Source organism: Tyto alba, unplaced genomic scaffold (genome assembly GCF_018691265.1).
Source record: "Tyto alba isolate M040663 unplaced genomic scaffold, T.alba_DEE_v4.0 Super-Scaffold_18, whole genome shotgun sequence".
NCBI lineage: Eukaryota > Metazoa > Chordata > Aves > Strigiformes > Tytonidae > Tyto > Tyto alba.
In genome coordinates this window covers 31,311,653-31,337,086 of record NW_024881280.1, presented here as the reverse complement: position 1 = coordinate 31,337,086, position 25,434 = coordinate 31,311,653, and the positions used below count along the sequence as shown (strand labels likewise).

The window sequence follows — 25,434 nt, the reverse complement described above, 5'->3', positions numbered from 1 at the left end:
GCATGCAGTGACAGCCACGGTGTTCCCCACCGGGAGCCAAGGGTTGATGCAGGCAGAGGCAGCCAGCCCTCTGCTCCCCCCGACAGGCACGACATCGGGATGGAGCCCTGCTTGCAGCAGCGGTGTGCGTTTGGCCATGAGAACAACGGCCTGGTGAAGAAAAATAAGAGAACTGACCTTCCAACGCATGCAGCTGCATGTAGGGCCCGTCATCTAAGTTTTGGAGAACGGGTGGAACATAGAAAATCATTCCATACTTAGACATACAAGATGAAAAATGAAGAATCTGAAAATATTTGCCTTAATGGAAACATCTCATGATTTGAGTGTGTGGGGTCTTTCAGTGCAGATAATTAAGGGCAGTGGATGAGGCTTTTTGGCAGACTCCAGCCTTTTGGGGGCCCTCTGAAATGAAAGCTGTCATGTGGGGTATCCTCCCCTCAAAAACCAGCCCAGCCCAGAAGGAGCTAAGCAGGCTATTGTACCTGTACAGAGGGAGGAAAGGACAGCTCTGTGAAGGAGGAGGATTTGATAAAAAGGAAAGGCAAGAAGAGTCATTAATAGGATCATATTAAAACAGGGTAATGTTAGGCTAGATGCTCCCTGGCAGCAAGTTATAACAGATGATAGGTTAATTCCCAAGAGAAGGTGAAGAGGATTGCATGGCCCAATTCTCTTAAAGTGCCATGTTCAGAGCAGTAGCAAACACTTTATTGAGTAAAATCCTGTGCTGGCTAAGAAATGGGACTGAACGATCTAACAGACCTTTTCCAGCTGTAATGCTGTGACCCGTGACACACCAGTTGACACAGTTATGGCACCAATTCTTGACTTCTTTCCTGGGCACAGCTGTCACAAAAATCCAGCTGCTGGGCTGCGGGAGTGCTTAATCCCACAATTTAATCTGGCTCCACCATAGCTCTGTAGTTGCACAGAGGGGAGGGAGCCCAAGCAGCTCCCAGGTTCTGGCTGTGCTGCCAGTTGAAGGGATTTGTGGGCCCACAAAAGCCAGCCTTTGCTATTTTGCTCACTCAGAATTCACTCATCGGATGATTTTGAAGATCACAGTTTTCAGAAATAACATGCAACTCTCTCCTCCTTCTCCCACAGTGCTGCAAAACCCTTTGACTGATGCAGGCAGGTGCTCATTTTTGTTAGGTGTGATGCAAAGCTGAAAAGCTGGCCCTAGAGCTGCCTGTTTTTCATTTTTTTTTTTACTGAGTTCTTACTGAAAAGTACTTTTAAATCCTGTGGCCTCTCTGCTCAATTGAGCTCAGGTGGGATGCAGGGAGCTGTGTGTTGCATACTGACTGGCAACACAGGTTAATTAATTGCACAGTGATTACATTCACACACCTGCCCCAGTTTGGCAGAAGGTATCGGGTTGCTTGTTGGAAGTAATAGTAATGACAATGGTGATTTGAATTATTGTACAGTGACTGTGCACTGAAATAATGACACCACCATGACTCATTGCTTTAGAAATGAAGAGCCACACTTGGCAGCTGAATATTCCCAGAAATCATCAGAGTTGCAAAGGGATATAACCCACTGAATTTCATGCAGGTGCAGGCCTGGACATACCTTTGCAAGGGTCTTTAGAATTATTGCCACAAACTTGGAGACTCTATGGGCTTCCTGGCTGTACTGTATAGACCTGGTGACTGCATTTCCCTGGGGCAGCTGAGACACACAGAAATTGTGTGCAACAGGAGCAGGGACTGCCCGATGACTTCTTCACTCCCGCACATTTGCAGCTTCTGCGTGTCACCAGACTAGATCTGAGAAGATGCATCAGGTGTTATTAAATCTGAATCTTAAATCAGAAAGCAAATGTTCTGGAGTACACTGATAAGTAAAGACTGAGGACCTCAGCATTGTTTAAATAGACCAGGTGTAAGAATTGGGAGCTAGTTTTTTATTATTGTGATTTTTTACTTTTATTTCTCCCCCTGAATATTAGAAGACATCAAGAGCACTGGTATATTTACATTTATAGAAGAGCAGGCACCAAAGTTCTTAAAATGTGTGCCAGCTGGCTTGCTATTGAGGGAGAAAGATGGACAAGGGGCCATACACTCCATGCACCATGTGAAGAGCAACTTTTTGCACCAAAGCGACCTGGTACCTGAAGGGATACCATTCAGGACAAGCCAGCTTGTGTCTGAAGCTCACAGATGGAAACCCTTCAAACACAGCAACAGTTTACAAGGAGCACATGAAGCAAGATGAAAAGACAGAAGCCCCTGAAGCTGACACACCAGTCCCACTGGAAGTAGATGGACAGTGCTGGTAATCTCTGTAGTTAAGAGAGAGTGGGGAGCATGGGGCTTCATGGAGATGGGTCAGATTATGGCGTTGAGATTAAAAGACTGACAGAAAACTCACAGCCCTATTTTACATCCTATGTCACAACCAACTCGGTTGGACTCAGCTGCAGGGCTCTGTGCCACTGGTGATAGAGGCAGATCTCTGTGACCCTTTTTTTTCACAGCCACCTTCATGCTGAAAAGGTCATGAAGTTCTGAAGCCAGGACACTGGAGACAGAATAGCCAGAGTTACATGAGTAGCAGCAAAAGAAGTGCAAGAAGGTTTATCAGTTAGACCCTTGCTACATACATAGCTACCTGTGCTTTCCGTGGTTTGATATCACTTCTGATTAGATTAACTCATTAAAATCTGTGTTCAGACATACGTGAATGCCTGTGTTGTTACTTTCTGCTCACTGGGAGGAAAGTTATACAGTGCCCCAGCTAGAGGACATCAAGCTTCATTTTGCTCCCATCTTAAATGTGGTGATTTCTCAATGCCTTTACATAAACCAGCCCGTCTTTGCTCACTTGATCAGTTCAGATCACACTAATCCAAGATGGAGGAGAAGGATCCATTTACTTTCTGTATCTGGCTTGGGTCACCTTGCTGGGTTCTCATTTTTCTTCCAACAGGTGGCAGAACTGAGACACTGTACTCAACCTTGCTGCAGGGAGAACTCTATCATCTGTAGACTTCTTGAGTCATTTCATCATAAAACAGAATATTAGGAAGATGGGAAGGCAGCAAAGGGACACATGGAAAAACACATAGCACAACAGTTAACTTTGTGCACCAAATGTTTACACTGCCTCGCAGAAAAATCAGGCTTTAATAAATGATTTTTCATAGTTGAATGAAAAGATCTGATAAAAATCAAACCAACAAGCAGGAAAAAAACACAATGAAAACCTCAAAAAGCAGAAAGAGAAGAAAGTTCTTGAGATCTTCAGGAATCACGCCCAGATGATGGTCACCCTTTAGTCAGAAATAAAACACAAGTTTCTTGCTGTCTGATAGGCAAAAAGAAAGAGAAAAGTTGTAGGGGGTTAAGCAAGCCATGGGAGTTTCCTGCACAGTAAGGTTCTCAGATGTACAGAAAAATTGGATAATGGAAGTGCCATGAAAAGCTTAGTGTGTCCCTTGAGGGAGACTTTCTTGTTCAGTAGTGCTTCCTACCTTGCAGAATTCTTCTGCTACCGGTCCACCTTGGTGACAAATGCATAGCTCAGGAAGTTGTGCTCAAACTGCGGTCTGTGGACAACCTGCGGTTGGCAGAGCACTTCCTCTTGCTTACTGCTCTCCTTGTTTCTACTCTATGTTTATGTCCACCCTTCATCCCTTTGGTGTTCTGCATGTCCAGGCCTTTCTGCTCAGCCTGGAAACCCCCACGCTTAGCAGCCAAGGCAGCAACTGTTCCAGCTGCCAAAGCGTAAGGCAAACCACGGGTCTCCCAAACACCCTGACACCTCATAGCTCAGCAAACCTCTCTGTTCCCCATCTACTCCCCTTTCTGTTACACATACCCTCAATTTCAGCAGTGAAGTTTTGCACCTTGCCATTGAAGGCTCACTTCTCTGAGCTTTTCTGTACCTGCCACAGATTTCCAAAACTGCCCACCTCTGTGAAGGCTATGCAGAGTAAATGCATCCACCTCTCCCCAGCTGGACCCTGCACATGTTCACACATGTTTGCCAAAGTGGAGCAAGTCATCACCCTTCCTGGGAGCTGCACTAATGGGCACAGAAGGATCAGGTGTGGGACAGCTCACCTGCCTTAAATCACTCATCACCTCACTGAGCTCTCACCTTGCTGGTCACAGAAGCCAACAGAGGAAATCACAAAAATGAGCAAGTGCTATTGTACTTGTGGGAGGAAGGGTGTAATGGCATCTTGTGCAGGTGGAAGAACACCAATTCATGTGTCCATCTACTGAGTAATAAGTGGCCACAGGCAGTTTTCTGCTCACAGATGACACCATATTGCTGTCTTACACAGTACAGGGCTCAGTTTGAAGGTCTGATAGACCAGCATCACACTGAAGTACCTGTGTGGACTCTTGTGCTCTGACTGCTGCTGTTACCAGGGTCAAAGCTAACACATGTATTTTTCCTCATTACTGACATCATGCAGTCAAAGGACATGACCTCAGCTTATTTGGATTTTGAACTGAACAGAATCTTGCCCCCATTCAAAAGTCAGGAGTCGGGTCAGCTTGGAAGAAGATTTGCTGGATGGGAGCTACTGCTGTTGGGAGGGACACGTAACCACTGCCACTCATCAGAGCGCAAACCTGGTGATTCAGGCTGATGATCATTCTCTAACAGCATGAGCAGCAGGGCCAAGTCAGTCAGAAGTGGAGAAGGAGGGAGTGCTTGTGGGGCTTCTTGTAAACCACCCAACTGCAGCAGCTGCGTTACCTGCTTGGGTTTCTGCTCGAGTCACTCACCTCCCATTGCGGGGGTGCCCATCTCAGGTGTTAGGGGCCAGCTCTCAGCTCTCTAGAAGAGCTGCTTTTCCCCCTAAATTAGTCACGCTTAGTTGTAAGTGCCTGCAGTGAAGCTGTGACAACCCCCCTGTCAAAGCCTCTTGTTTGACTCTGTCAACAGGCTTTCAGCACAGGAGTGCTCTCAAGGAGCAGATAGGTGCAACTAAATGCTTATTAAATTGCTGACTTATGTGTCCTGGGTTCATTAGGTCTGTCCTTCCATTTACATACACAAAGGTATGTATATTATAAATAATTGCGTATGCAGTAAAAAAACAAACAAAATACAAGCCAATTCACATGACTGCTAGTACCTAGGTCGGCTCTACTAACAAACAAGCCTTCTCACTTGCAGCCGTGACACAGGCAGAAACAAGATAAGAAACAAACACCAAAAATTCCCTGAAGGAAGAGACCTTCTTTCAAAGCCTTTTTTTTTTTTTTTTTTTGCTTTTTCCCTCCAGTCTAGCTGTTTCCTGCATTCATTCATGCAGAAGTTATTAGTGCAGGTGGTATATGCAGCTTGTGGCCCCGCAGTGAACTGGAGCTACTATATCCTACCAGTGTAACATGACTTGGCTTGTATTCATCTCACAAATTATACTGCTATCTTTATGTTACCTTGCACATACATATTTTGTATTCAACAATTTGTCTCAAAATATCTTATCAGCCGTCTTTCCCTTTTTACTCAGTCAAAACATACTTTTGCAAGTCAAAACCATTTTGCAAGCTTTATTAGCCTGCTCCTTTACTAACAACAGACAGTTGCTGTATTACAGATAAGCCCCTCTCCTCCATGTTCACAATTGGAGCTTTTCAGGTTACTTGTCCTTTGCCTATTTCAAACTCAAATTATTCTCTTAGGAATTTCAGCGTAACAGCAAAACTAAAGATTTTTCTTTGTGTGCAGTCAACAAAGGATAATTCGTACTTCTGCAAGGCCTTTTCACTGGAAAGACGAGAGCTTCTGAAACACGGGCCTAGCCAGCAGTCCTTTCTGGCAAGGTCAGAGGAGCCAAAGAAAGCACATTTCCTTAACAAAAAGCTGAGAAAGTGTTTGCTGGATAATTCTACTTTAACTTCTCTAGAAAGGCTTGTGAGGTGCAGGAACTAGAGGCAAATGTCTGGAAGAAAAGAAACAATTTCCTAGGCTGTCAGAACAGAAGGCAGTCGCCGCCCTTGCCCCCGGATGGTGTCAGAGCACCAGGAGGGCCCAGCAGAGCCACCAGCTGGACAGAAGATGGATGGGTTTTGTTCTGCACCTTTGAAAAACACCTGAAGTGTTGGAAGCCCAGAGCACCCCCGTTTTGCCTGCAGGGCCAGGGCTATCGACAGAGGGTTTGCTTTTTCCCAGCTCATCTGGGCAGGAAGGAAGACAGAAATGAAAACCCGGGGAATGCCTGTCTTTATTGTACTTGCTTAACAAAGAGGGGAAAGGGAAACGGAAATTAAAGGGGAGGGATAAATTCCCAAATTCAAACTCCATTCAGAATATACGGTAGTTTTGCTTAAAGAAAGCCATTTTGTTTCGAGCCCTATATATTAAAAATTATTTGAAGCTTCATGATGTATCAGAGCCAAAACCCTTGGCAAAGTATTAAGAGAAATGTCAGACAATTTATAAAAAGCAATGGCTTTCCTCGCCCTGTGAGTGAATTTAGTGTAGACATATGAGACACAAAAGATATGAGGCGCTAACCACACCGACTTGCATAAAGCTAAGCAGTCTTCCCCTCTTCTAATAAATACCTGCAAACACTTATCTCAGTCATGATTTGCAACTAGAACTGGCCATTTTGCCAAGGGAAATACATCCATTGAACTTTCATCTTGTGGTGTCTCAAGGAGCAGAGCACAGGCCTTCAGAGGTCCCCCCTCTTGTTAAAGCACCATGCAAAAGATCTTCAAACCAGTTAATCTGTCACAGAACTGCAGATTTTTTTACACAGAAATATTCATATTTTGAGTAAAGTTTCCTTCCAATGTCAGTGTGAATACATTTCAATACATGATGCTGTTAATAAAAAAAATAAATACCTAAATCTGCGAACGCACTCTTTGTCTGTCGTCCTTACTCCTGCAATTTCATAATCCTCATATTTCATTTTGATTAGGTGTTGAAAAAACGTGTTTATTTCTTGCCTTATGATCTGATAGCATCCTTGCCTGCCACTGAGGCGAGGTTAAAGATCTGCCTTCCTAGGGAAAGGAGAGGAAGAAGAAAAAGGCTTGTTGAGATATTGCAGGGGTATGGAAAGGTGGTGAAAGGGCATGGTCCCCTGCCACAAGGATGAGAGGGGTGTTCTAGTTTGGTGGGCTAAGTGGAGTGACCTGTCCCATGGGTGGGCAGGGCCCTCATCATCACGTGCTGGTGGGACAGCCTGGGGCCAAAAGACTGGTTAGTGGAGCAGTGTCAGACACTGTTGAAATGTCCCTGTGGTGGCTGGGAGCTCAACTCGTGACTACAAAACCTGACAAGCAGCAAGGCAAGTCTGTCATCCCTTGCAGACCCAGCTAAACCATTACTGGGACCTCAAGCTTGTTCATTTAGCAGTGTTTATGGTCACTTGGTCACCAGGGCTATGATGTAAATAAAACATGAGCCAAAGGCTGTGGGTTCGCAGCAGTTTAAGACAAACCTTGGCTACCTTGGTCATGTCCTCCCTGAAACATCAGTGCTGCACCCGCCCCCACCTCCAGGCTGGCCCTGGGGCAGTCTGTCTCAGGGGGTGGGAGGGTGGAAGATTTGTGCTGGACATAGCTCTCTGTCCTGGCTCCCTGCTCAGCTCAGTGAGGCATGAACAAGTATTTGTCTTGGATTCAGGCCACTGGCACTAGTCACCCTGAATTACTCCCTGGAGGTGCTGCTTTTCCAGTAAGACCAGAGATCCTCATGGGTGCACAGGTTTCTAATAGGACACAACAATTAAATGTCTAAAGTTAGGCAGGGTGAATCCAAGGTAGACCTAGATAGCTAGGTCTAATAGCAAATGGAGATGCCAGGATGCCAGTCTGAGGGACTAACCTCTGCAATCTATCCCTGTCACAGGCTGCTCTTCACGGTGCCCCTCGGGCAGACCCACTCTAAAACTAACTAACTTCTAATCATTAGAAAGGATTAGAATGGAAGTTCAGTACAGAATTACACCAAAATGTCCTGTGTTACATATTTGTCCTCTGGACAGAAAGGACAGTCACCCAAAGCCAAGCTCTTTCCTGTCTGCTGATTCAGCAGGAGAAGCTCTGAGCTTTGCCTGATTCCTGGTTTTGCGTGGGGTATCAGGAGTGAAAAATTCCTTGGAGAGAACTCAAGGGGGAAAAAAAAGGGAGGGAGAGAAGAGAGAGAAAAATTACTGGCAGGCACGATGAAAGGTTGGGCCAGGTCCCAGGCTGTCATTTAGCCAAATAATGTGGGACAACCTTCTTCTGCCTAGAAGTCTGCTAGCAATTTGCAGAACAGTGTTGCAGGTAGCCAGCAGAGCTGTCAGTATCCAGACTCTGCTTTTTTTTTTTTGGTTTCTCTCTGTTTCCTCACTGAATTTTCCCAAGCAGCACAAAATTTAATCCAGTTTCCAAGGGGCTGTAGCTGCTTCCAGTTCTGCCCAACAACTGCTTTTACAAAACAAAGGCTTCAAAATACCGGCTTTCTCCAGAGGGCCACAGGAGGAGTGTACCTGAGCTGTGTGGATTTCCTAGATTTGACAAGGTTTTCTCAGCATCCAAAAGGTTTTATGTATTCAGTTTGTTTCAATAAAGCACTCAAAATTCCCCAACAATTCATTAGCTGTGCAAAAGCTAATAGAAAGTACTAATTAACATGGCCAGGAGATAATTTCAAGCGGTAAGACAACCCTACGAGGAACAGTGCTGATCCACAGACCCCAACGAGTCACCTAGAGCAAATAGCAACAGCCCGAGCCCTCACAGGACTATAATCTGAGCCAGAATTGCAGCCTGGCCTGAGAGAACAACTCTCAGTGTGTGGTTTTATGCTCCTCCTCACCCAGGGCAATGGCAGGGTACTGCTGAAAGGGCAGTCCCCTGAACCCACTTGCACACACTCCCAAAATTTCACTTTTGTTTCTCTTCCTTCAGCTGTAGAGGTTGTGTAAATGCTGAGGAAGCTGGTTCAGCTCCGTAATTCAACAGGGAACTCATCCACCAAAAAGAAATGACTTTCTGAGAACTGGTTTCTGTTCCTGGCATCACCCCAAACTTAAAGGATGGTCTGAGGCAAGGCCAGGGTTTAAGTGTTTAACAAGGATCCAGGGGATTGGGCTGCAAAGTAAGTGACTATAATCAAACCAGTTCCATGAGCTCGTGTCTCAGTTTCCCTTCCAACAGTGGCAGTAGTAGAGATCTGCCTTCAGCTGGTTGTTGGGAGGCTCAATATTCATGAAACGCCCAGAGATCCTCTCATACATACAAGCCTTTATATTAATCATCCAATGTCATCACAATTAGTGAAAGCACCTTGTCCCTTTTAAAGGTACCAGTAATGCAGAAAGCAGAAATCCTTTATCCAGACATAAATATATTCCCTGCTTAGCAGAAAGGTGATAGAAAGTCTGGGAAAGGCACCCTGAGATATGCATGTATATATTCATCTATTTGAAAAGAACTGCATTCCATAGCACTCTCTGGCTCGCGTGCATCTAATAGAGTATCTGTTTAGGAAAATATGACTAGCATAACCAGCTATGCAATGCTCACATCTGCTAATCCTTTGCTGCTCAAGTCATCATCTTCACTTGCAAAAAGATTTATACAATTTTGGGTGCAGGCAAAGATGAGCATACGCTCTAAACCTCTCGCAGCTGATATCTTGATGGGAGCACTGCCTTGATATTTCCACTCCAAGAAGGTATATTGATGCAGGAATCTCATTTCTGGAGGTGTACATAATTACATTAGATAGCTCAGAGATGTACAAAATGGACAGAGGAAAGGTTTGTGGCTACAATATTTACCATATTGGGAGATGCTTGTAGCTTTATCATGATTACACAGCTTAAGTAGAGCTGCTTGCTTGACCGCAGCTGGTTTGTAGTGTTGTTTTATCAGGTGCTTCCGCACACACCAAACTTCACCCACCTGAAAGCTTGCCTTGCCTCTCTGAGAAGCAAGCCCCTGACAACCCCGGATGGATTCTGAACTCAGTCCCTCTCCAGCTCCAGGGTTACTCCAGGCTGCCACCAGGACATGGCTCCAACCCAGCCATGTGCATATTTGTGTTTTAGGGATTCCCTCTGTCAGGGGGGAGGAGTGGGTTGGCACATTATAAGAGCAGATCATGGATGCCAAACAGAGTGGTGGGGAACGAGTGCTGAGGGTCTCTGCAGAAAACAGCACACACACAAGAAACCTTGTATGACAGCCCCACGCCCCTCCCCTGCAGATGGGGTGCAAGGATCGCAGAAGTACACCACTTCCCTACCCTGCACACCACAGGCAGCCCTCTCTGGCAGGGAATTATAGAAATGATTTGACAGCCAGGTTTTAACCTCTGCAGACACCTTGCACCCTTTTTGGCAGATACCTCCTATGGATGCCTGCCCATCTGTTGAGCTCTCTTCTCACTGCTACTTCTCTTTGTAGAGCTAGATCAATGCCAGTGCCTGGGTGTGCCCAGCACCCTTACATCTCCCGCTTTGCAGTAGGAATGTACCCTGTCCCTGTAACCATGAATTTCAGAGTACTCTGCTGCTGGCTGGCTCTACACGAAGATCTGCACACCCTCATTCAAGTAGTGTGCATACAGAACAGGGCTCAGCAATATGTATGTCCTCAAGTACTTTGCTCTTCAGATTCATGGGCAGCCCCTATTGATTTCACCTCACAAGTGCCACATAATGTCCCCTGTGGCCCATAGCTAGTTATTCTAGTAAACTGACCTAGCTTTAAACAAGTCCGACAGCTCTGATAACATAGTCAGTAACCCAGACCGTGCCCACCAGGGCTGTAAAGGCATTGCCTCCTCTCATGCAGCAAATTCTGGAGAAGGAAGCACCGTCACTAAATCTCTTGTGTACCACCTGTGACCAAATTTTAAGACAGATATTTTCTCATACAGGCAAACAGGGTGGTATGATATTAGATTTTTAACATTTTAAGGCTTTAAGCGTTATAAAATACCTAACAAGCACTGCAGACCCCTCCAGCTCAGACATAATGATCAACAAATATTCACAGTGGCAAAAAATTTACTTACCAGTCCACATAAAATCCCCTTAAAAGCTTGCAGAAATGTAACTGGGAAAACAAGAGATTGGCAGAATTTTGATCTCTTCATCCTCAAATTAAATGTCCCAGAGGAGCAAATTATTTCTCCTAAAATAGTCATAATTCATTGACCAGCAGAATTTCTGCAATAGATCTTGCAACCCTGAGCAACTGATGTATGTACTTCCTCTGAACAGAACAGTGGTTTTCAAGCTCTTCTCCTCTAAACATCAGTATCATCTTACCTTTACCACCTTAAAAACTCTTAACAATTTTAAGTTAATCAATTCTTATGGGTTTTTTTCTGTGATTGTAGTGCTGCTACTCAATTATGATTCATATCTGTGACAACTGTGGTACAGGGAGAGTAAATCAGCAAGCACGAGGTCTTGACTTTTTGGTTCATTTTTGAAGATAAGCACCATTAACTTAGGGATCCACTTATTTACTTATCTGTATTGCAATAGCATCCCTAATCCTCCCTAAGGATAAGGGCGTGCTCATTGCTGGAGAGGGCCCTTGCCTCAAAGTGGTTCAGTAATTCAATGTCACCTGTGGCAAATGGATGTGGCTGCAGCATCTTGGAGGAGAAACGCATGCACGATCCCACTGCCCTTGGGGCCAGCTCCGGGATGAGCTGCCAGCCAGTCAGAACCACATGGATGAAGAAGTTGGAGGAGGAGATGGGTGGATTTTGTGCTTGGTTACCAGAACCGTCTGGTAGATGTGAGAGGTCACAGGAGCTCCTTGGAGGGTGCATGTCAGGAGGGGGTGGGTGGACAGAAGTTGAATTAAAGACAATTGAGCAATTTAGTCTAGCTCCTACCTGGCTCTAGATGAGGATTTACTCTGGAAATTCCACTTTAGTTATTCATGGTGAAATACCTGACCAACACCACAGAAAAAATTAATCTCAAAATTAGGATTAGGAAGTAACCTAGGGGACGGGCTCAACTGCAGACCACTGCTTAGACCAGTGCCTCCTCGAGATCCAAGAATTGCTACTTAATTGCTTTTTTAGCACAACTTTGTGTTAACTGCTTCCATTGGTTCTTGAAGGCCTTCTTAAAGCTATTCTTCTGCAGTGAGACTTCTTCCATTCTTGTTTTCTCAGTTTTGATCCATAACTGTTTAGAAAGATAAATCTGAAGTCTTTGGTAGTATGAATATTTCAAACCTACAGAATATTATGCTTTTTTTTTTTTGCTTTTTTTTTTTTTTTTTAAATGACCAAACACCTCAGTTTTGTAACTATTTCTGCTTTAGATGCTCAGAAGTCCCATCCACGTAAGGCCCCAGATCAGCACAGTGATCTATGATCTAGTTGCTGCTCTGAACACCAGGGCTGCCAAGACCAGGTCCATCCCAGCCCTTTGACTGTAGGACCCCTCTGTACTGATGATAATATGGCAAGAGGGATTAAAACCTCTCCCTGGTCTTCTAGAGAACATGTGCTAAATGTTCTTTCCCGTGGTTCTTTCTAATTCTAAATCTCATAATGACTTATTAAATATCTACATTCATTGTCATTCAATTGTAATTCCTCACAAGGGGCAACCTAAACAGTCACAAACACCCTTCCCTACACAGAGGGAATAATTTTGTGATACCATTGGGAAAGTATGATAGTCTTCTGGGACCTCACAGGGATTTTGGTGACCATACCTACCCTCTGCTCACAGATCCATCTGCACTAGAATTTGGTCAGTTATTCCAAACAGCTGCTTCTTCTTCCTAATTACCATTCCAAAGAACTATTTATTTCTATTCCCAAATGTAAAAACCTTCCTCCCTTCCAAAATTATAATGGATAAAGGTCTGCAATGGACCATATTTTGTTCTAGCTTCACTAAGACACTTCGATATCTGTGCTCTAGCAGTGAAAGCAAGCAAGCATCTAAAACTCTGGGAAGTGAATCTTGCTGCAGCTTCTTTTACTTACGGATCGGTTTTAAGCATTGTCTTTTATGTCTATTTTCCAGGTCATTTTAGGGATCCTTCTGAATCTCACAAACCTATGTTGTTGATCTCTGAGAAGCTGCCTATGTTTACTGATGAATGAGTTAAAATATAGTCCTCCTATCATTTGGAAAAATGCTATAATATACACAGTCTCTGAGATATCTGGACTATGTACACATGGTTTGGTAAGGGACGAAGCCAGCCCAAATTTGTGCCAAGCAACCCTCACAGCTACTGCCCAGGACACACTGTTCTACATGTATAACTGTACACACAGAGCAAGAGAGATGCCAGCACACATGTGTGTACATTTTTCGACCTATGCTGCCTCTAGGTTTGAAAGTCAACAATACAAACCAGCACAGAGACATTTAGGACAGGAAGTGAAAAACGATATTTAGCTGAAATTGTAGTAGAAAGGAGATGAGCAGAATATTGCTTACGTTTGTGTCCCCATTCCTGTGAAAACTGGTATGAGGCTGTCTGCAGTGACAAGGAGTTCTCTGCTCAAGGGCATTATGCCCAGTGTCCTACCCTCTAGCAGACAAAGCGATCGTTGCCTTCTGTGCTACCACCAGCATCACCGCACAAGGTGTTCAAAGCATCTGCTAAGTTTGGCGAGTACTCACATACTGAGACATGCTGAAAAGATCACATGACAAGTCAGTGTGGTTGTAGACTTGCTTTTCTGTTAAATGAATTTCAGATTTTTGTGTCTCCTCTCTGGATGCACCAAATTTGGGTATCTTTGGGGAGCACCTCCTTCTTTGTGTCTTTACAGTAATATTCTGATCTTGGTGCAATGCATCTTGAGCACAGTATTTCCTTCCTGAGAAGCACTGTCCCTCAGGACTGGAAAATTTATCCCTTATCAGAGCTTGACAGACAGCAGAGGCATTTGATGACACTGATTTGTTTCCAGTTTCCTTAACTGTCCCTTCTCCACTTAAACACTGCATCTCATATGTTCTACGTTGGGGTTTTCTTTGAGCAGTACTTTGCATTGGGTCCTGAGGCCAACAGGACTTGTTCCACTGATTAAAATAAGCTTAGATTAAGTCTTTTACAGACGATGGCTCCTGAGGAGTTTTTAAAAATTGTTTTCTCAGTTCAAGCCTTGTAAATGCTAGTATTAGATTTATTTACCCCACTGCAGAGACAGATATGTAGCCTGGACAGAAGAGTCATTTGATAAGAATGCTTTTGTGGCCAACAAGTTATCTAAAAGCTCCCATTCCAGCCAAAGTCATGGGTTAGATAGGGTGCATGCCAAAGCAGTTCTCTGGTCTGCTCTACACAGGAGATAGGACTAGACAGTCAAAACAGTCCCTTTAGAAGATAAAATCTGTGAACTTATGAGAGTTGTTTCCAGATCCCTCCAGTGCGTTAACTCTTTACATCTACATTCATCACGTGAAATCTGTCAACTGTGATGTTGGGTTTTGTGTCAAAAAGACATTTCACTGAAAAAAATGCATAATCATTACTTCATTAGGCAGCCTGGTGCCCCAGAAATGAGAACCACTGTGATCCATCCCAGCTACCTGAACCAGTCGTTATCCCAAAGGACTATTTAATATTTCTGTATTATGTGTCTGTCTCAGCTCCTGTCTGCTCTCCTCATCATCTCCTCCATACATTTGCCAGATGTTGGAATAAAGACATATACCTTTTCATGAAACTGGTCACCAGGCTCAATCAGCTCACATTTCTCCAGATGTTTCGTGATCTCACCACTTATTAACGTTTCTAGGAGTTAGCTTGACTCTAGCTCAGTTAAATTTCCCTGTTTCTCTCCCAATCCATTTTGGAAGAATTCGTTTAGACTGATTTCTATCCAGCCGCTAGCTAGACTTCTCCCCACGTTCCTCTCTAGAGAGCTACTACTTCTGGAGGCAGATTTCTCCCCAGTGTCTTTCTGCCATTTCAGAAGTGTAGTTAGCAAAACCTTTTTATTGAACTGCTATATGCAGAATAGACCCTTCAGTCATTACTAGGAATGGATACATGGATACTTTCCAAGTTGCTAGGGTACTTCTATGATAATCTGCATTGTCATAGTTTCTGTGCATGTCAGTGAGCTTTCCCATTTAATTAATAACCTGAAGACTATGGTGAATGAAGGTGCAATGTCAGCAATTGCTCATGCAGGTTTTGTGCACATAATTTTGAAACTGGGTTAAAATTCTCCATCGGCAGCTTGCTTCATGTTACCATCTCTTTTGAAAGCTACCAATTTCATCTACACATACTTTGTGAAATTGGTGCCTAATTCAATGTGACCATTACAGGAAATTAGCTAAACATCCCTTAGACACATTTCTGATTCTGTAATGTGTTGAAAGCCACACGGTATGCATGCTGAAGTGTAATTTTGAGGCTCTTCAGCAATATTGTGGTATGTAAAAAAAGAGAGTTAAAATAGATTGTTTTAAATGCCTAAGTTCCTTTTTATAATTGGGAGATAGACTGAAAATAAAGACAATCTGTTATTGAAATAAAAGGCCATTCTGTTAAATTGTTCAGATGCTCATAAATTTATGAAAAACGCATGTATCATGCCCATTCATGTTTTGATATTCCTGCAACCACTTGATTTACAGTCCAAATTCAGGGTCTATTGCTTGCTTACTTTCCCCTGCAGCTCTAAGCTGAAAGCAAACCTTTGCAAGCATGTGACTCCTTTCAGACAAGCTGAGAAACAGATAAACTGTATAAATCTTCCAGTTTCTCAGTACTTGGCATCTTAACTATCACAAATGATGGGAATGTCTGAAAAGTGCAAATTCTTTGGATTACCATCTATTAAGTTCCTCTTCCTGGTCTAGAGGGATTGGATTATTTCAGTTTTTCTTTATGGCTGTGTGATCTTTGTCCCTCAGTGTTTAGCATTAAGTGGAACTGAGGAATTGTACCTTGGAACAGGAGTGTCATTGTTCCACTTACTGTAAACAGCTGAACAAGGCAAAAGCAGTGACAGTTGTACTGCAGGGCTTTCCCTCCATCCCCCGCACTCCATGTGTGTATTTGGGAAAAATACTGGAGTGAAACTCCAGCACACCAGCCTGTCAGCAGCAGTTTTATCAAAGGGGACTGACTTGCAGCACATTCAGTGACTGAAAATGCAAGGATCCCCTATCTACCTATACAGCTTCTTCTACTGCATCCATCACAGACACATGTGGGAGCTTTTATTCGTGGGAAATAAGCTGTGTGTGTCAGACAGATAAGAAGCACTCTTAATATCTGGTATGATATGTTTTTCCAAGGGGGGTTGACTGAAGGTTTCAGCAGCTATGTAATTTTCCCTTGATTGTTTTCAACAGGAAACAGAAACGCTCAGCTTCAGCATGGGCTTTATGATACAACCGAGCCTTGGGTAGATTCCAGCCTGATCCTGGAATCCCAGCAGCTGATTGTCCTCCCAATCAAAACCTATTTTCTCTCCCACTATGATTTCTTGGGGCCCCATCCTGCGAGATGCAGTGTCTGTTGGCGAGGAGCAAGGGAAGCCTGGAGTTTTTTCCTAGTAGAAAGCACGTATGAAGTCTCCCGGGAGCGTGTGGACAGGGCTGGTGCATACCTTAGCGTGCTGGAGCTGGAGTGACCATCAGCTCATAGGGACGAGCCCTTATCCACTTCTCAGCATCTCAGTAGAAACAAAGCAAGCCTCCCAGAAAAGGTTTGTCATGTTTCCAAAAGCACAGAACTCCCTTATTCTGTCCTTTGCCCTAAACTGCAGCTTGGAATTCATCCTTCTTTTTCCCTAAATAGCTGAGATTCGAGCTAAATAAAGGTACTGCATTTTATTTTCAGCTGGAACCTGTTAGCTAAAGGAAATACTGTAAATTACAGTACAATCATGCCACATCATTCTGACTATGTAGCTGATAAATCAGCAGCCAGCTCGCAAATGCAGCTGAGAGCTCTTTGTTAAGTAGGAAAAGGAAAGCGACAGTTATTAAACACGAGCAGTCACTAAAGATTCAGGACTTACCCTGAGTCATCCCTGGCTCCCTTGTCTCCTGCTGATGTTTTCATCATTACAGCAAACTTTAAGACACTTTCTGTTTCACAGTGGCTTTAGAGTTCCTTGGTACAGAAAGCAATTCCTTTCCATCGCTGAGCAGAACTTCCACATCCTTAGGTTTTGTCCTGAAGATGATATTTCAAGGGGCGGTGGGGGAGGATGTTTAAAAACAGCTTCAAGCTCAGTAGTATCAGAGGGCAGAGGACTAAACAAGCACTGAAATGAAAGCAAACTCCCAAGAAGGTCTGATTTTAGCCTCTCTTATTTCTACTTCCTGTATTTATATGAACGGGGGATTTCAGGAAGAGGCAGTCTTTGGTGGTCAAGGGTGTGTGTATGCGTGTGTGTGCTATAAAGCCATATTCAGTAGTGAAGGTAGGTTAACCTTATTAGAAAGAAGGGCCTGAGACTGTCAACTTATTTGTTTCTCTAACTTGAGTAAGCTTTGGGGAAAGTTGTTTTACAGGCTACAGGTATATCAGGAGGCAACAGAGCATGGTGAACTTTGTAAAGGATTTTACAAAGCAGCAAGGCAGTAAGTCTCTGTCTGCAAATTCCTGAAGCATGTGTATTTCTATTGGTTGAGTAACTGGAACCAGATGGAGCTTGGAAACCTTTGTATTTACACAGGACCTGAGAAAATGAAATGTCTAACACTCGCAGAGGACAGCTTTGCAAAGAAATTCCCACTTAAGCGAAAGCTAATGATAAGGTTGTAAGACTGCTAGTAAGTGAACAGCTATCTGTGCTGTGAAGCTCCAGTCCGTCTCAGAGCATATTTGACCTGGAGTTACTTGAGTGGTCGAGCAGTGTTTGCTGTATGGGAAACCCGACTGAATATAGAACCAGCTGTGGAGCCTGGGGACTGACACATGAGCTGTTAGACAGGGCTAGTGGCACTCATGTGGCAGCCCTATTGTTGCGGAAATATTTGATGTTAGGAGAGCACATAATGGAAAAAAATAAGGCAGAAGTGTGAAGCAGAGGCAGAGGAAAGCAATTGCATGGAATGGAGAGAGAGAGACAAAGGTAACTTTTTGTCCCTTTCATCTTTAGAAGGAATTCCCCAGCTTTCTAAGAGTAAGTAGACTGTGCCATACAGCCCACAGCAGAAATGAAAATGCCAGGCAGCTGCCAGTGGGTCAGCATGAGGAAAACTTTACCTCAGTGTAGAACAGAGACCCAATTCTGCTGGCACTAAGCTAGGGAGTCAGAGGGACCTTTACAATCATCTAGTCACACCTTCTGTGCAACACAAACCAAACTTTTCTCAGCGTTTTTTTGATCAAGCCTGTAGTTTCTGATGACATTAGAAAGTTTATCTTCTACCTTTTAGAAGGATTTCTCTTAGAAAATCAAAAGTCTGACTGAAAGGCTACACGATGGAAAATTCAGTACCCTTTTATGTGTCTTAGTGATCAATTATTGATATTATTTAAATTCACACTTGATTTTTTGCCTTGACTTGTCTATTTTTAAATTTTAAGCTACTGTATCTCATAATGCTCTTTTTTACTAAATTAAGGAGCTCTTTGCTCCAGCTTTGTAGTAATTTTCAACTGATGGTGAACTCATTCAATGAAGAATTTAGCCCCCTTAGACAAACTGGTTGACTGAGATTCACTCATCTGTAAAGGTGTGTTGCCTCGCATGGACCTGCCCAGGTAGGGAAAGTCTGTGTTCACACAAATATGCAGCCATCCTAGGCAAAGACCCAAGATTTTGCAAATGCAGAATATCAGTTTTCAGAGAGTGTTAGGCATTTCCAAAGATGTTGATAGGGAAGAAGAAACTAAAGGACTAGAACTATTATAAAGACCCCGGGTAAAAAATGGCAAAATTACAGAATACAAAAATTCAGTACTGTGGTGCTATTTCAGTTTCACATGATTTGAGAGACGTTCTTCATTTTTTTTTTTTTTTCCTCCATTAGATCTTTCACAGTATTTGAAATTTGAAGAATGTAGAGTTTCAGGAATTTAAAGTTTTGAAATTAGTTTTGTTAAAGACGTTGACCAAACTTCATGAAAAAAATCTCATATTTTTCTGCAAAATGTTTAGTACTTCTGGAACATAATTAAGTATTTCTGTAAAATACTTAGAATATGAAAATAAAGACAAATTTTACCATAAGAACTTTTGTCCAAGATTTGCTGGGTATTTTTTGAAGCCAGAGATTTGACAGGTTTGGAATGTGACATTGTGTTCTAGTATCAGACTTTGGAAGCAAAGAATTATACAAAATAATATCCGGCTACTGCAAAATGCCGCTTCCCTGTGATAGATCCAAGCCGAACGGGAGAATTCTTTTATTTTCTAGGACTGATTCACCTTTTCCACCTTAAGCCACAGCATGCTGCAGCTAGTTTTTGTGCAGCCGAGTTGAAAAGGTGTAAAAATGGCTTATGGGGGAAGCCTTTAAGTACAATGAGCTCTTTGGCTATAATAAAGTGCTTTTAGCATATGCACAAATTGTATGACAGTTCTGCTTTCCATACAGTAGGGAGTGGCTGCATCAATCATGTGGCATGTGATAACAGCCCGTAGGAATTGTCATGCCTATCGTGTCACTAATCCATAGATTATGTGCCTTTTATAGAGCCTATTACATAACAGAACATGATGTGTTATCATGTTAAACCTACGGGGGATTAAAAGAAAAGGTACTTTCCACATTCAGATTTTGATTTTTAAAAGTTATTTCTGTGTGTGAGAAGGAATCTTTTCTTACGCAAAAGTCAAAGAATGCAGGATATCCCTTTTCTCCACTTCACTGGGACTCTTCTGTAAATGCACAGAACCCACAGTGGCTAATGACAGGTTTATACAGCAACAGGGATTCCAGAAACGTGCATTGTGGTTAAGAAAAATAAGGTCAAGCTTTGTTTTAACTTGCATCTCCTGGTAATGAACTGGCTAGGAATATTCATGAGGACTCTTGTCTAATGAAAGTGTTAAGACAGCAGCACATGAAACGAAGTTAATTTTTAGCTCCTCTTTTTCCAAGAACTGCATTGAAAAGCTTTTTGTCAGCCCAGAACTGAGTGTGCCAGAGACTACGTACAGACACCAGAAGTGATCGCAGACTCTGAGGTGAACTACAGGGATCTTGGAAATGGGCAGTCAAGGGTAAGGGAGATTATTCCTTCTCCTCACAGCATCTCCAGAGCCTAGGGAACTAGGAAAGTAGTATTGTGTGGCTTTTGGCCCTTGCTTCCATCCCCTCTAGTCAGCATCCAGTACTCCCAGTCTGAATCTGCTGGATACTGCCATGCCGTGGGATGAAGCAGACAAAATACTGTTGATCAGGGTGTTTCTAAGACTGTCATAACTGCTTCTGGATCAGTGCCTCGGTACAGCAAACTGTATTCTCAGCAAACCACACACTTCTCGTCCCAAAAGAGCAGACCCTGTGTTTCAGAACTGCTGCAAATCAAACTGATACACTTAACTTACCCCAAATAATGGCTTGATCCAAGTGGTAACCCCTGGAATAGATGAAAATGTGGGCGTTCTGCCATTCAGTTCAGCAGGGTCCAGATTTCACCAAGAAAGTGCAGGCACATATCCTAGGTGCATCCTGAAATGTTAGATTTTCAACAATAAATATGAGAATGTTTCACACGTTCTCATTATCTGAGAAAAAAACCCAGCACTCTAGTTGTTTATATAATTTATTAATAGTGTACATATTTTTGTATAGTGCATTACAATACTGACTGCTATAATCTTTTATAAATGCTGAATTAACTTTTTTTCTTTTTTTTTTTTTAATTTTCACAGCAAAAATAATCAAATATCATGCCAACATTTTGTAACAAATTATCACATTAAATCCATTTGGATTTCATGACATGTTTATCTGTACAAAGGACCCCATATCACAGAGCATTCACAGTGCATAAGGTCACAGTCATTGAAAAAATAAATAACATGATAAATAGATTTCTGTTATTTACAGTTTACAAACCCATCCCTTTCTGTTTTCAAAGTAAGCAGTTCTATAAAGTTTTAATAACATTTAAAGAGGTATTGCACCTCTTAAGGGTGCACTGCAAATGCCTGCAATTATGAAATACAGGGAATTTGAAAAGGTTCAGAAGTTATTCCAGTAATCATGAACGGTTCCAAATACTTTCTTGCAATGGAGGAGAAAGTTCTACTCTCAGTTCCATCGATATAAATTTGTACCAACTACCAGGACATTAATGAGCACTGACACCACACCCAAGAATGCGAAGGCAAGAATTTGGTCGTAACTTTGCTGCAGAGTTTCAGCCATTTGAAACATAGATGCTGCTGGGGAAGCAGATTTACAAGTGTTCTTTGCATACACAACTGGTATATGAATGAAGGCCATAGTCTTGCTGTAAAAACCCTCTAAGAGGAAACACCTCTGTTGGTATTAGCCATTCTAGAGATTAGGCCTATCTGCTTTTGATATATTCTGCTACCTTTAGATTTTGTCACATTTCCCTATTGCTACAAATCCGCCTTTATATTTGTCTTTCAAGTTTACCAAGATTATCTCAGCGATAAGATGGCAATGATCCCTTATATTCTTTGAGCAAGTTAAAAAGGAATGGAATTAAAATTCAAACTGGTAATTCTTGTAAGAAAATACCCAAATGACATTAGTTTCCCATAATCGTTCCTTTCTTTCAGGCAGTGCGCTGTACGTCTGAAGCAAGGTAGCAAGCAGAACATGAGGTACAAATTGCCACAGTCGCTACACACCTCAGCCTGTGGAGAAGGACCTACATGTATCCCACATTTCAGGACAAGGATGTGTAGGATTTCACCTCTTTCTCTCTGGAGAAAATATCAGGACCCCACACAGAGGGAAACGTGAGAAAAACGTATGCTCAAGTTATTCAAAGGAGGTTTTTAAACATGTACAACAGTAGCTCAGAAACTGGAATGCACATGTCAGTTGAAAGACATTCTTCTCTTCAGCAGAACATTGATCACCTGCATACAGAGTTTTCAAAATAGTTCAAGGGAATAATAAATATTAGGTACAGGATTGCTGGAACTAAACGCTGTCATTTACCTGTGTAACCATCATATAAATCTCACCACATAAGAAAATGAAAAATCTGGAGTTCAGACTCAAAGAAATAGAAAGGAAATTGTGCAGTAAATGCATGAGCTGTAGAGATTTTCTTTTGAGTGCTTAAACACAAGTAACTGAGAGATTTGAGGCTTACAACGACAGAACATTATGCTCAAAGGTGATGCATTTCAATTAGGAAGATTCTTTGGTTTCACCTGGCTATCAGTGTTATTTTAGTGTCTGTTTCATATTACATTAGGTCTGAACTTTCCTTGGCATGAATAATCAGGCAGTATTTACACAGCTTAAAGCGCTCTACCAAAACCATCTAACTGTAGGGTACAAACAAATGGCTTTACAATTGCAAGAAATCAAAGAAAGGAAGACAACAAAACTCATGAGGGATTTGTGCAACTAGAGCAAACACGTAATAGAACCAAGTGTGTGTAATTAAAGCATGGTCACAAAGGAAATCAAAGACAGAATAGAATCTTCTCCATAATTGCTAAGTATTAGACTAGTAAAGACCTTTTCCATTTGTTTACACATTGACTGAATGTTTACAAATATAATCTAAACCCAGAAACTAATTCTATGTTTGTTACAGCTGCAGCAAGCATATAAAAATAAAATAAAATTGGCACACCAATGACTGAGCCAGGAGAAAGACAGTTGACTATGTTGTACCTGTTGGGAAGACTTAAGGTGGTGTTCTGGGATAGACTTCAGCCCAAAGAGCAGCCTTTAGATCATCAAATAGTCATTAACATAACCATAACTGTACCTTTTTGGATTTAGACATGTAGATCCTGAGCCTGAAATCTTTACTCAGGCAGTACTCTCCATGAATCAGCAGGATTCAGAGTACCAGGAGCTGGACTTCCATCACACAACTTTATAATGCAGTACAATTGTTATGGTATATAAATGGAATCAGACAGTGCTGAACTCAGTGGAAACACTCTCTCTTGCTCACTACAGACAGGACTGCACCCTCTGGGTCTATCTGGGACTGTGCTACTCTAGTGGAATTGCAGCGGAAAAGAGCTGCTAAAAGTTCTCCTTGGCCAGCTGTAATTCAATTTTGTTCCTGCTTGTACACCAGGGCAGATGCACAGTTTGGAAGTCTGAGACAAAGAACCAATTCTCTGATTTATGAAAGTGGAAATCCAAAGTGGTATCATCAGAGAAGAAGTCCAAAGATTCTGAGGAAAAAATAGAATCTTTAGACTACAAACCCCATAAAATATTAAAAGGTCTGAATAAGACAGAAAACCCAGAAACAAAGCTCCACTGATATCTTAGGACACAATCCAGCAAGGCACTTGGATATATACTTAGCTTTAAGCATGGAATCAATCCTACTGAAGTTAAGCTTTGCTGGATAGGGGATATCTTTTTCTGAGTTGTATTACTTTTCAGTGTTAGTATGCTGACAATTTTCAGATCACAGTAACAGCTTTCCCTCTCACATCCACCAGCTTTCTTTTCACTCTTGAGCTGAACATTAACTTATACAACATTGTGACATACATTCCAAACACAGCCAGCTATCTTTTGCAATGGTTAGTACAACAAAATGGCTACAAAATTTTACAGACACAATCTGAACAGATGCAATATAGAACCGTACTAATTGCAGAGAGCAAAGCATAAATCATTCTTCTTCTTAATAAGAAAATGGCAAAATTTGTAGTGGTTTCCTGACCACACAAGCAAATTTTATTTTTTTTTTTTTTTTTTTGTATACACATGAAAGGCACTAGTCCACTATTACTTGGCAATAACCTCCTGAATTGCTGATACATTCTGATGTGGCTTTATCTGACATACAACAATTTGTCCATCAGATCTTTCTTGGGCCATTCAGTTTATCTGCATGGGTTGGTCTATAACTGCCATCTTTATTTATTTTAGCATATGGATAATGACTATATAGAGACTCTTTAAACTATTTCATATGATTATGTGTCATCAAGGCCCTGATAGAGCATCTAATAATTCTTTGGCAAACAATACATCCCTGGTCATGCGGTGGTGTCAGAAGAGATTCCTACAAATATTATTTATAAGGACAAGCATGGCATGATACCTGTCTCATAGTACAGACGAGTTGCATATGAGACCGTCTCATGAAATGTAGCATTAAAATTCAATATAAAATGTCCTGAAGTGGGTCTATGTTTTAGGGAGGGCAATAGATGACAGGACCAGCCATGTGATTTAAGGTCAGTATTACCTTCTGAGACAGTCTCTTGCTGCAACAGAACACTCTGGTTTTCTGGAGCAGGTCCAGGGAGACCTTACAGCAGCCTTCCAGTGCTTCAAGGGGCCCTATAGGAAAGCCAGGGAGGGATTCTTTCTCAGAGAGTGTAGTGATAGGCCAAGGGGAAATGGTTTTAAACTGAAAGAAGGTAGATTTAGATTAGATATAAGGAAGAAATCCTTCAATGTGAGGGTGGTGAGACCCTGGAACAGGTTCCCTAGAGAAGCTGTAGCTGCCCCCTCCCTGGAAGGGTTCAAGGCCAGGTTGGACGGGGCTGGGAGCCCCCTGGGCTGGGGGAAGGGGGCCCTGCCTGGGGCAGGGGGGTTGGGACTAGTTGATCTTTAAGATCCGTTCCAACCCAAACCATTCTGTGATTCTATGATCTTCAACCTAGACAGAATAATTCTAATTTACGTCTGAAGTATTCATGGCGTTAGCAAACATCATTTCATGCATATTTGGGCTGGGGATCATCTGCTGCAGAACCAGTTGGTGTCCCTAGTTTTCTAAAGTTGCTTAGTTCAGAAAATATGAAGGTACAGTACAGTTTGTTAGGTCTGGCACTGTAAACGTTGATGCCCTCATCACTGTCAACTCAGATGATCCCTAGGAATTCAAAACTAGATTTTGGAACTACTCTCCTGTAGTGTAAAGACATCTGAGCTGCCTGAACTGTTTGCAGAAGAGCAAATGTTCGCTTGGAGACAGCTAGTTCTCCAAGCCCCCCCAACGGCAGAACATAGGAAAAGACTCAGCCTCCCTCTCTGCTCCTTTCAGCCTCACATCCAAGCCATCACAAGTTTTTCAGCAGCAAACTGTCCTCCTGAAAGATAGCAGAGGGTAAGACTAGAGAGGGATGCTCCTACAGTGGTGCAGCAGTATGCTGCATCTTCACAGCCTTTCTGCAACAGAAAACTCATAAAGATGAACATGACTTCCATCTCGTCAGCTTTACACTGCAGCAAAAATATCTTGAATGCCTGGATATGGGGTCACCAGCATACTTGAGATCAAACGTGTCCCCTGTCATGCTTGCCTATTCAGTAAAGCATTTTAATAATGCTGTATTGTTGCCATCTTTAGGACTGGCTAGTTT

At 42.5% G+C, this 25,434-nt stretch overlaps 1 protein-coding gene across 1 annotated transcript in view; it reads right to left on the bottom strand.

Moving 5' to 3' along the window:
- Nucleotides 1–25,434, bottom strand: part of LOC104364630 (ras and Rab interactor 3) — a 170,495-nt gene that overhangs the window by 50,584 nt on the left and 94,477 nt on the right. Inside the window, exon 18 of the mRNA XM_042790979.1 lies at nucleotides 16,984–17,069. Within this exon, the coding sequence (XP_042646913.1) occupies nucleotides 16,984–17,069 (86 nt within the window). The remainder of the gene's footprint in view (nucleotides 1–16,983; nucleotides 17,070–25,434) is intronic.